The 12045-nt window shown below is 39.6% G+C and overlaps 1 protein-coding gene across 5 annotated transcripts in view; it reads right to left on the bottom strand.

Annotated features, from left to right (window-relative positions):
- The window catches only part of agrn (agrin), a 302644-nt gene that overhangs the window by 42726 nt on the left and 247873 nt on the right, over nucleotides 1-12045 (bottom strand). For all 5 annotated transcript variants that reach the window (XM_016484758.1, XM_016484760.1, XM_016484763.1 and 2 more), the window contains 5 exons: nucleotides 9326-9442; nucleotides 8416-8580; nucleotides 7625-7768; nucleotides 6011-6135; nucleotides 5811-5916 (listed from right to left, as the gene is read on the bottom strand). In XM_016484758.1, the coding sequence (XP_016340244.1) occupies nucleotides 5811-5916; nucleotides 6011-6135; nucleotides 7625-7768; nucleotides 8416-8580; nucleotides 9326-9442 (657 nt within the window). The remainder of the gene's footprint in view (nucleotides 1-5810; nucleotides 5917-6010; nucleotides 6136-7624; nucleotides 7769-8415; nucleotides 8581-9325; nucleotides 9443-12045) is intronic.

Here is a 12045-nt window from a genome sequence, read left to right as displayed (position 1 = left end):
TGAAAGATGCATGTTCTCTGATATATATATATATATATATATATATATATATATATATATATATAACCGTGGCGCGGACGAATCGAGGCGAAGATTTCACCACGATAGGGACCAAGGGATCCAAACGCCCAATTATCCGTGGCTTTGTGGTTAACTTTAACGGATCCCTCCTGTACAGGCTAACTGCGCTTAGTTGGGAACCTGATAACATGCTAGCACAGGCTCTTAATTACATGCTAATCATTTTGCATTTGAACAGCGAGTAGCTGATGAGGTGTTTAATACGATACCTTACAGAAATACTACTTCTATCAGAAAGGCTGTCACAGCCTGGGCGAGAGGGAGCGAGTGTGTAGATACGCTAGCTTTGTGCGGGAGAGCACTGATGCTATCACCGTGTGTCACGCCATGCGTTTTCCTATTTCGAGTCTGCTGCACCTGTCATTCAGGAGCTCAGCGTAGCATTACCTCTGAAGGAAAGAGATCTGGGTTGTGGGCTTCCGAGTCACTCGCCTCAGCTTTGTATTTTGTGACACAAATACGCACGCTGAAAGAGAGCAACTTGGCAACGGGAGCAGTCAGTTCGCCTTAATCAAGTTTAACGCTCCATTTGGTTTTCAGAGAGGCAGGGTGCACAATTAGAAGACGCAAAAATCATTGTCATCTTCAGTCGCCATAGCCGTATACTTACTCTTGAAAGGCTGTTATTAAGATGGCTTTCTGTCTTTTCATAACATTGTACGAGTGTGTGTATTTTAGGTGGAAGTAAAGTTGAAAGAGGCAGAGAGAGAAAAGAGTGAGAGAAAAGCAGAGAAACTAGGAAATGAAAGGGGTAAAGAAGATTATTCTGGATTCAAAATAAGTTAAGCTCTATTAACAATGTGTTTAAGCAAATAGAAAACCACAGAAGAAAAATCTATCAGTTTGTGCCTCTAGCCCTAATGAGACTAACTATGATTCCAATCTTAAGTCTGTCCACAATGACAGCATTTTTGAAGTGTAGTATTTAGCTAAGTGGAGCAGAATTTTGGACCAATGAGATTACATGGGGGCGGGGCTATGTGTAAAATAGCGGTGCAATGTCCCTGAATTAGAAACCAAGCCATCGACAAAATATCAAATCTCTCACAGCACTACTTATGACAAAAACTCAAGATTTACATGTTACTTCATCACTTTGTACAACAGTGGTTCTCACTATTTTGACTCCAAGGTCCCCAATATCCACAACAATATTTGAAGCAGCACGATTTTTCCACTTGTTCATGATTTACTGGATAAGAATTAAGGGTAATTTTTACAAATATTTTTTACTCACAAATTCTACCTGAAATTTATGAGACTTTTTCAGGTCTAGAAATTACACTTAAAATTAGGCTACTTTATATATCCAAGTTTTTTTTCTAGACAGAAGGAACGTCTCAGGTTACTTATGTAACCATGGTTCCCTGAGTAGGGAACGAGACACTGCGTCCTTTAGGGGTCGCTATGGGGAACGCCTCGTCGTGACCCGTGTCTGAAGCATACATTGAAAAAACACCAACAACATGTTGGCCGGCGACAGCCCATGACATCACTACCGGTGCGATTATAGTATAAATAGGCGCCGTGAGAACATGTCATTCCCTTCTAAAGATAATGCTCAAAACTCACCATACGCAGAGCAGGTGGATTGGGAAGGCTCAGCCTCAGCTTCTTCGCCGTCCTCAGACATCGCCTGCTCTTACCGGGCCGAACCCAGCAGAGCACCGGCCCCCGGGTCAAACGATGTTAAAGAAATAACATCATCCTCCAGCAGCTTACTCTCGTCCACAGCCGACGAGCGCGAGAGGGAAAACCCCTTTTTAAACTCATCAGCTGGATCCACCTGCGATCCCCACGAGCCCATCCTCCTCCGTGCCTCAGCAGCGGTGGGTCCTGAGCCGCGGGAAGCAGATGGCTGCCCCCCTTTCCTCGAAAAGAGAGACAAACGAGAGCGGAGCTTTTCATTAAAATACGCTCGCAATGAACGCGGATTGCCCCCTCAAGGACATCGCGTGCGTGCTCTTTGCCCAAACAAACAACGCAGAGATCGTGTGTGTCATCAGGTGTCAAATAACGACGACGCGGATGCACACACCCTCTAAATGCTTTGCTAGTGCTCGCCATAACTATAGGAATATACATCACTCTTACCACAGAAATGCACGCTTCAAACAAAACGGTCAGTGTAGACGAAGAAGAGAATGACATGTTCTCCCGGCGCCTATTTATACTATAATCGCACCGGTAGTGATGTCATGGTCTGTCGCCGGCCAACGTGTTGTTGGTGTTTTTTCAATGTATGCTTCAGACACGGGTCACGACGAGGCGTTCCCCATAGCGACCCCTAGAGGACGCAGTTCGAAGTTCCCTTGACAGGGAACCCTGGTTCTTCAAAGAAAAAAAAAAAGTCTTAAGGGGGTGAATTAAAACAGAAAATATCTTTATTTATAGTTGTTTTTGCCCGTGGAAGTTTGCTGAGGCCCCTAGTGGGTCCTGGCCACCTGGCTGAGAAACACTGGTGTACAAGGTAAATCAGAGTCATTTACACTAATGCTCATGTCATATTATTATTAAAACATAAATATGCTTACATACAAAATTGGATGTAACTTTGAACAGACAAGGTTAGTAGGCAATTTTATCAGAGTAGACTTTTAAACTTTTTGAAATATTTTAACGTCTATCCTGCCTGTAATGCCTTGCCCTGTAGATTTCCATATATGCTTTTTATTTTTAAACACTGAGGGATGATTCAAAATTATTTTCTGTGGTATGACAGAGATAAACATGTTTTTGAACCCGGAAAATATTGTTTAGAACAAAAACGATAACCAAAACTAATATCTACGCTGAGAGCCGCCCATCCCATATGTTAATGTGTAGACTGCCAATTTGCAGCAAGCGTGCAGGTGATGACACCATATGTGAGCAAAAGGAACTGCCAAGTTTTGGACTCTTGATGAGCCAAAAGTTTCTCAGTCATTCAAGACCCTGAACGCCCTGCGTCATGTACCAAGATGTGCCACTGATTGCCTCATCTACTGCCTGCTATGGCAACTTGAGGAGTAACTCACTCCGTGTGGCGAGAGTTGATGAAGAGAGAACGTCAAGAGATCAGCGAGAGAAATATATAGAGAAAGGAAGGCTTTCGACTAATTCACATCCAGTCATACGTGAAATGAGCTTGTGATCTAACCCTTCCACCTCAGGGCTGCCGAGCAGTCTGAAGCCGGGGCCGCTTTACCCCACATGTCGGAGAAGAAATTAATAAATGGTCCTGCTGTTGCCAGTTCGGCCTTAGGCTGGTGAAGATCCAACCTAAGCTCGCTCTTTACTTCCTCCCAGATCCCTGAATAAAGCCAGAAGAGCAGCTGGATTCTTGTCATACAGGCAGGTAATGCCAAGAAACAGAGCAAGATAGAGAGGTGCTCTGGTTAATGACTACAGGGATGATGGTCCAATCATGATCTCTAAAAATCAGTTTGTGGTTTGGTGTGTTGTGTCATAACCAGGTCCAGAAACAATTTGCCAAATTTGAGCTGTAATCAAATAACTAAATTATCTGTCAACATGAATAGCTGTTCACAAAAAGAATCGACTGGAAGGTGAAAATTACCAATATGACCAATATGGAGTTTTAAAGGGGTAATATGATGCTATTTTAAAGATCATTATTTTGTGTATTTGGTGTAACAGAATATGTTGACATGCTTTAATGTTCAAAAAACACATTTTTAAAATACTGTTCTCTTTGCAACTTTACAGATCTTCTTTATGCACCAAGAGCTTGTAACACTCCAAAGAGAAAGGAAAACTTGAAATTGCATCATATGACCCATTTAATGGCTGCTGCCAAAATCTACAAATGCAGATGATGATGATAATTTATTACTAATTTGCTATAATCTGAATGTTAGTATTGTATTATTGGTAATAATTACACTAATTATATATATATATATATATATACACACACACACACACATTTACATACAAATGTATGAACTCAATTGCTCACAAGTTTATTAGCTGATGCCTAATCAAAATGGCCAAATATTAATTGTCCTGGCTGACGTATTGTTCTATCACTAGTGAAAAATGAGCGTTACATACCAGGATGAATTAAACCGAATGGGAGTTTGAAAAAAAATTATCCAATTAACATTATCCAATAGCCTGAATGACCTCAATAACATCAGCGGAAATAGAACAGTGTTTCATTGGAGTTCACATTTTGGTTAAAATTAACCAAGACATTTTTGTCTTTAAAATAACACTAAGGAATTGTTCACAATTACACCAGGAATACGAAATGGTTTTATATTGAAGGCAAGGAATGAGCGATGTGCTGAACTTTTTGAATGCTCTGTTGGCAGAGAATCCATAAGGACCTGGTAATAGCTATGAAAAACAACACAACAGATATGTTAGATCAAGCTGCACTTATGTGGCATTAACAGGTCTGACAGAGTGGCTGCATGGGCTGCTGTTGAAAATGTCTGGCACCTGCCATTGGCCCTGATCCAGGATTCGGCAGCTGGAAATGTCCACCATGTGCCATGCCCATCTCAGAGAAGCTCCCTGCAGAACGCCTTCTGACGTGAGCTGGCATAGTGCTTCTTACATACAGCCGACATGAAAGTCTTAACCTTGGCCTTCTACCAGGTTCCTTTGCCCACGCATGTACACAGCAACCGATGAACGATTTCAGAGAGAATGACAGCGATGCCCAACTCTCTACACAGCCTGCTCTATCCATAGCAGGCCTCCCAACAGCATCAGCAGCCGGATTTCAGGTGCAGTCCTTCAGACTGTGCAGTTAAACCTCCCTAATCCACACAGGGGTGATGCAAATCAAACAGCTCAAATGTCGCACTGTTCCAGGGGATTCAAAGACTCTAGCCTGAAGCCAAGCAGCATGGCTCTATCTACAGGGGAGCATCTGTTAGGCAGCTTTCCTGTCCCCTTGAACACCCGCCATCCACATCAAAACCCCCCATACCCATCCCACACACACAACTGCACACCCAGTGACCCCAACTATGGGCCATGCAGTTTGTCCCAACAAACCCTGTAAAACTGCAGAAATTAATTTCCTTAATCAGTATTTTTCTCTTGTTTTCCAGTTAAAACACCTAAACATCCTTAACTGTAAAGCAATTTTGTGCATAATAAGAGTTTTCAGATAATAGTGTGAATTTTATATATATATAAAAAAAACAAAAACAAAAATATTGTATTGTTTTCCCCCACTATTGTCACTCAATTTTGTTACAAGCACAATAAAAATAAATTTAAAAATACGTTTCCTGACTAAATGTAATAAAAATACAATAAAAAAACATTACATTTCTAATACATTACATTAAAATTCAAAAATCATTCCCTGACATTTGTTAAAAATACAATAAAATAAAAAAAAATACATTAAAAATACATTCTCTGACAAAATTTTGTTGAAATTATCCAAAAAGTACAGTAAAAGTACAAAAACTTATTCTGTGAAGACATTTTTTGACATTTTTATCTAAGACTATATTAAGCATTTTTAATTTTCCTTTATCAAGTAGCCTGTTTATCTTGGTTTATTCATGTTTGTAATATTTTGCTGGAAAAAAGACAACAATAATGAAGTATTTTTTCAGTTAAAGGAATCATGAGGACTGAAATAGAGGTTCATGAACCAACAACTTTCTTAATTTATCATTTACACATTTCTTAAGACGTCTGTATGCATTAGTGCAAAAAAAAAATAGATACATCTGATTTCAAGAGGCTAATCTCACCTTTGCACTGGCCTAAATGCTCCACAGTGATCTCCTTATCTTGTCTGCATGCGATGGTCCTCAGCTGGCATCGGTCTGCATAGGTGACCCCATCAGAACCACATACCTGTCCACAAACATGTCCATGTCTATTATTAGAAAAGAAATCTTCATCATTACAGTAGGTGTAGAATGTGGATCTGTGACTTATGCAAGCTCACCTTGGTCTTGTTTTTCTCATCACAATCTGGTGACGGGCACTCACAGTGAGCCTGTCCATTCACCTCTACACATGATGCCCCAAAGTGGCACACAAGCTCATCACAGGACTTGGGTGCCTCAGGTCCTGTAGAATAGATTGGCCTCTGGTTAATACATAACATATATTTAGCACTAAAACAAAAAGGATCTTTTGAAATTTAAGGGTTTCATTGACAAACATGTGGGAAACCAGCACCACAAAACACAATATATGCTGGTAATTTCAGTGCGGGCTACTTGTTAATCCACTTCTGATACGAACCCTGCGACCTCCACCACAGATATTCATCAGAAAGTTGAACTTGCATCAGTAGCAGAGCCGGGACCTTGCCTGCCACAGAAGTCTACTCTTTACTCTGACATCAGAGCGCTGGGCTGCACTGCCTGGCCTGCAGCATTGACTGGCTTCCTCTTCTGCACTTTCATGTGGCAGCTTTTATCTGGCAGGGACGCTGCATGAACACTTCTATGCTGGGACTGTTGAGTTCATTAAGCTCTTCACTTCCTGTCAATAGCTGACGGTGACTTCATTCTACTCACCATGCCAACACAAGGGGTGACATCAGGATAGCATTTCACTGTCACCCCTGGTGTGCATTTGAAGATTCAAATTTGAACTCCATTGATTTAATCTGATTATAGCATACAGTCGAATGTAGAACAAATTAAAACATAGTTTTACAACCATTTGTTAATGATGCCAGAATATTTAGTATAAAGTAGATAATTATTTGGATTGTTTTTTAATGGGTTTTCTACCTTTAATGTATATGATAGTATACTGTAGTATCAGCTTTTAAAAATAATTATCATAATTAATAATTCATTGAAATGAAATAAATTATTCAAATAAAATAATTATTTTATTAAGACAGATATTAAATATCTTATAAGATACTATTAGACATTTAAATAAGATTTTTATTTAAGTTATTTTCATGTAATAAAACCAACCAATAAATGGTCAATATTATATTCCATAATATTTTGTCTGAATTATATTATTATATTCTAAAACATTTTGCCTGAATAAATTACAAAAAATTAAAAAAAATAAACAAATGCCAAATGGCAAAATTATAATGTATAAAAATCGATATTTATTTTCAGACTTGCTAAATATTAAATTTAACAGTGTTATTCAATTATTAGTGTTTTAAGTGTTAACTTTCAGTGAGTGTTGAATGATGGCTAATGTAATATAAATGTGAAAAATACAGTAGACTGGGCTTTAATCATCCAAAATAATATTAATAATAGTTGGTACAGATACATTGCTAATTGCTACCTCAGACTATTTGATGCATACTGCCGGATTCAAACTCACATCCCCATGAGATCTTACCACTATGCCATGGTTCTGACATGACACTAAAAGCCTTTTTTGTCAGAACACTTTTAATTAACAAAGACTATTAATTAACCAGTGCCGTCCTTTTTATTATTTCTACATGTACCCAACATTGCGAAAAACAGACCTCATTATAATTCATAAAACCATAATCTAGCTGCATCAGAATTGCAATCCTGGAGAGACTGTCTGAGTTTTGTGCTAATTAAAATCCCGGCGTTACCTTTGTCACAGCCGTTGGCTCCCATCTTGCTGCCGTCAGGGCACATGTTGCATTTCATGCCCTTAACTCCAGGCTTACATGAGCACAGCCCTGACATCTGCTCACAATCGTCACGAACCGAACCCACTCCATCACAGTTACACGCTGATGAAGAGAGAGAGGAAGAGAGAGAGAGGGAGAGGGCTGTCAGCCTTATCTGGTTGAACAGTTTTGATTAGATTCCTTGTCTCTTTCTCTTCAATTTCACTCTGACAAAAACATCCACACATCCGCCAAATACATGCAGGCAATCTGAAGCTGCTCCAATCTGTGACCCCCACAGCTACAGCAATAGCTCTCGCTCTGTGTCAATGACTGCAGCCCGGTGGAGTTCAAAGCGGGTCAAGAAGCCCTGGGGTGAGAACAAACGTGGCTATAGAATGTGCTAATGCGCCGAGGACCCCTGGCACAGAGCACAAACTGTTTCAATCACGCTTGTTTTTCTAAACTCGTCTTTGTAGTGGCATAAAAACACACAAATGCGTGCGTCAGAGCATTATTGGTCTGTAGGCAGAACTTATAGGTCAAGCCACGTTGTACTCTTTCGCAGTTTCCATTACCAGCAGTGGCTCGGAGGCTTAACTTGAAACGCTTGTTTTGACAGAAATCGCATTTGAGGCCGGAAGGATAGCACACGTTAAACGAGTAGGTTGTCACTTCGGATTTCGGATTAGAAAGGAACATTTAACACATTTAACAGAAAATGCCCCAAAAGCAAATCACCAGGAAAGAGAGAAGAGAGGGATGCTTACGTGTGCAGCCACTCATGTTTTCTGTAACGATGCCTCGGAAGTTCCAGAATCCGGGCTCGCAGCGGTCACACTTGAGTCCTCCGACGCCGGGTTTACAGGAACACTGGCCGGTGGATGGGTCACAGGTGCCTCCGTATGAGCCGTAATGGTTACACTGACACACACCTAAAGAAGAAGAAAGGTTTTTAGTGGTACACAATCTATAATATGTACCCAACCATATTTAGCGTTGAATATTGTATATAGAGGATGTGATATTTTGGATTTATGAGATTAGATTGTGGTCGGGGTTACAAAGTGCAACAGCACATTGTCCATTTATCTGTTATTGGCCATTAAAAGAAAATAAGCGTTTAGAATCGGCCAGAATTTTAATACTGTGGTAACTAAAAGTTCATCCACTCACATTTTGGATAATTAAACATAAATATCTTGTAATATTTATTATTATGAAAATGTATGCTTATAGTTTAAAAGTTTTGTTTTGATTGGCCGCATCGTGAAGACAAAAATTAGTCAGGATCAAGCAGAAACCTCTGCCAACCTGTTGCACTGGCAGTGGATCAGATGAACGACTGCCCAGTTTCTAATGGCTAGTACACATTTATTTACTTCAGCAACTCTTCTACTAATGTTATGACATCTTATTAATATTAATAAGCCTATAACATGTCCTCTCCTCTCATGTTAGATTACTCCTATTCCTACGTTTTATCGTTTGACAGTGTTTAAGAACTCTACACACACTAAACATGTAATAATATAATGAAGTAATATTGTGAAATATTATTACAATTTAAAATTGTAATAATTGTTTTTTATTGTAATGTATTATAAATGTCATAAATCAAACTCAGCTGCACGCCACTGAACTAGTCGATAGAAGAGGTTTCATGATGGTTATACGTACTAGGACACCCAGCTAGTCCAACACCCAGGGCAGCGGTCTTGCTGTCTTGGCAACATCCATAAACAGTTTCGCTACAGTGCTGGGAGGCGATGAGCTCTGGAGGAGCTGATATGATAGCTAGAGAGAAGATACAGAGCAAACAGGAGTGGGTGGGGGAGAGAGAGAGACATATTGAGATCCACAGCGTTCTTAAGACAAATTAAACTAAACAATCCAAGCTGAAATGCAATTTAGTACAACACAATAAGAATCGCTTAAGGAGCAGAGGTGGGAGAGCCTGCATCTGGCTGCCAGATAACAATTCTATTTACTATTCCTGACACCAATTCAAAATCAGGAAAAAATGATGCTATTACCAGCCATGAAAACAAACAATAGACCTCTCGTCGAATGTCTGGAGGGTGACATTTGACACATTCTCAGGGGCCTGTTCTCTCCATTTGTTCTCGTCTCAGATAGCGCCGTTTACACCTATGCCGCAATGTCAAACAAAGATTTATGGACTCTGGGTTTATGGACACAAATGCACAAGAGCGCAAATCAGGACGTGCTGATGTCAGTCCACTCTCGCTCTAACCTAATTACACTATTTTAGCGCTCCCGGCTCACATACGGAGGACGTTTGTTGTGGTGTTTAACTATAACATTGTGCCGGAGGCAGATGGCAGGTGCCTATTTGTCTGTGTTGTCATTTTTTCCCCAGTCTTTCCACACTTGTTCTTTTCGAGTGCTTCTTCTCTAGGCGATTGAACTGAATGGCTGTGAGGTGGCAGGTTTGTGGTTTCGAGTTCGGAGCTAGGAGGACTAGGCTGTCGTAAATCAGGGAGCCGTCGGCATGAGCGGACACGTCCCGGGGTATAACAGTGATGTGTCACCGTGCCTTTCATAGCATTTTGTGGCTCCAGAGATGGGTTTTGTCCACACCTCATTAAACTTCTCCTCTCCACACTGAGTCCATTATGACAAAGGTGCTTTTAATTAGATCCTTTCTTCTTGTCTCACTGCGATTCTTCACCATCCTCTTTCTACACTAGTTTGTTCTACAACACAATCCTTTCTGACACCAACAAGGTGCTGCTAAAAGTGAGACCGATCAGCTTTGATGTTTATTTTTACTGAAGTATCGTAGATTATTGGTGATGGTAATGGCATAGACGGAGTGAAGATCGCCTACCAAACTGTGGGAACATATCACAATGTCAATAATTCCTACAGAAAATGTCATGTTTGTTTCTCCATACTAAATTGAAATCACCACACCCCATTATATTGAAATGGAGACTGAAAAGGAACGTCTGAATATTAGGGCTGGATGATATATTGAATATATATCATATATTTTCATGCTTTTGATGCTGATTTAAACCATTTAATTAGTTACGATAAATACTTGTCTTAGAACTTATGAGGATGAAAAAATTCTTTAAATCTTCAATTACTTAACTCAATGGTTTGTTACAGTTAACTAAACCTAAAACTATTAAAAACCATTTGTGGTAATTGGAAAAAAAGCTACATAAAATATAAATATTAGATGAAAAATGTACTAAAACTAAAGACTAAAAACTAAAACTCAAATAAAAAATAGATAATAAGATAAAGATAAAAAATAATGACATAAAAGAACATTAGAATTACTAAAAGTGGAAGAAGAATTACTAAAAAAAAAAATTTAATTAAAAGGAAAACTGAAAATATAAAAATAAAAGCTAATTCAAAATATTGATAAACACTATAATAGTAAATAAATAATATTCAAATAATACTAGTTGTTTTGAGTATTCAATCAAAATGGTAAATGTTAATATGAAATTAAATAATATTATATATCAAATCACACACATACATTAAATATCTATATCTAAATAAATATTACTAGATTTTACTGGGTTTTCAATTTTACATTAAAACATTTTCAAACTAATCGGGCACAAAGGCTGTATGGTGGTCACAAAATAAAGTACATAAATATTGAAATACATAAAAACGGCAAAAGTATAAATATTATAAATATCTATTTTAGTAGCTTTATCACCCAGCCCAGCACAGTCTTGTATCTCCTCTGAGTAGCTTTATCACCCAGCCAAGCAGTCTTGTATCTCCTCTGAGTAGCTTTATCACCCAGCCCAGCACAGTCTTGTATCACCTCTGAGTAGCTTTATCACCCAGCCCAGCACAGTCTTGTATCTCCTCTGAGCGTCACAATCAGCCAACAAATTGTGAGAGGCAGCTTACAGCATCCTCTGATCCTCACTGCAAGGAGACTCAGTGCAAGGTTGTCTAGAGGTCACCGAGACCTAATTTCCAATTAGCAAAAAGCAGCAAGGTGCTCTGGAGGCCCGTCAGCTCTCAAAGGCAAGGGTCAGAAATCGGGGGAGGAGAGATTGCAGCTTGCATATCAAATGCAAGGCCCGATGAGATTTCAATTGATCTGAGCTGAGTCAATGGGAAGCAGCTGCCAAAAGCTCCTCACACCGGTTGAAAGTTCTCCAAAAGGATTTATTTTCCACGGCCACTGAAGGAGCATGACTGATCTGGCTAGAGGGCCTGTGAGGCTCTGAAGCAGAAAACTCAAGAGTTCAAGAAAACCATAGATAAAGGATGAGGGGTGCAGAGAGTGAGCGAGGGAGAGAGAGCAGAAAGAAGAGAGCGCGCATGTGCGCATGCAAGTGGAGTCAAGCTAGGCTTGAAGCCTGTGGGAATCTCACATTGCTCTGATC

Source organism: Sinocyclocheilus anshuiensis, unplaced genomic scaffold (assembly GCF_001515605.1).
Source record: "Sinocyclocheilus anshuiensis isolate Anshui unplaced genomic scaffold, SAMN03320099.WGS_v1.1 scaffold1114, whole genome shotgun sequence".
In the NCBI taxonomy this organism is placed as follows: domain Eukaryota; kingdom Metazoa; phylum Chordata; class Actinopteri; order Cypriniformes; family Cyprinidae; genus Sinocyclocheilus; species Sinocyclocheilus anshuiensis.
This window is presented reverse-complemented; position numbering and strand designations above follow the sequence as displayed.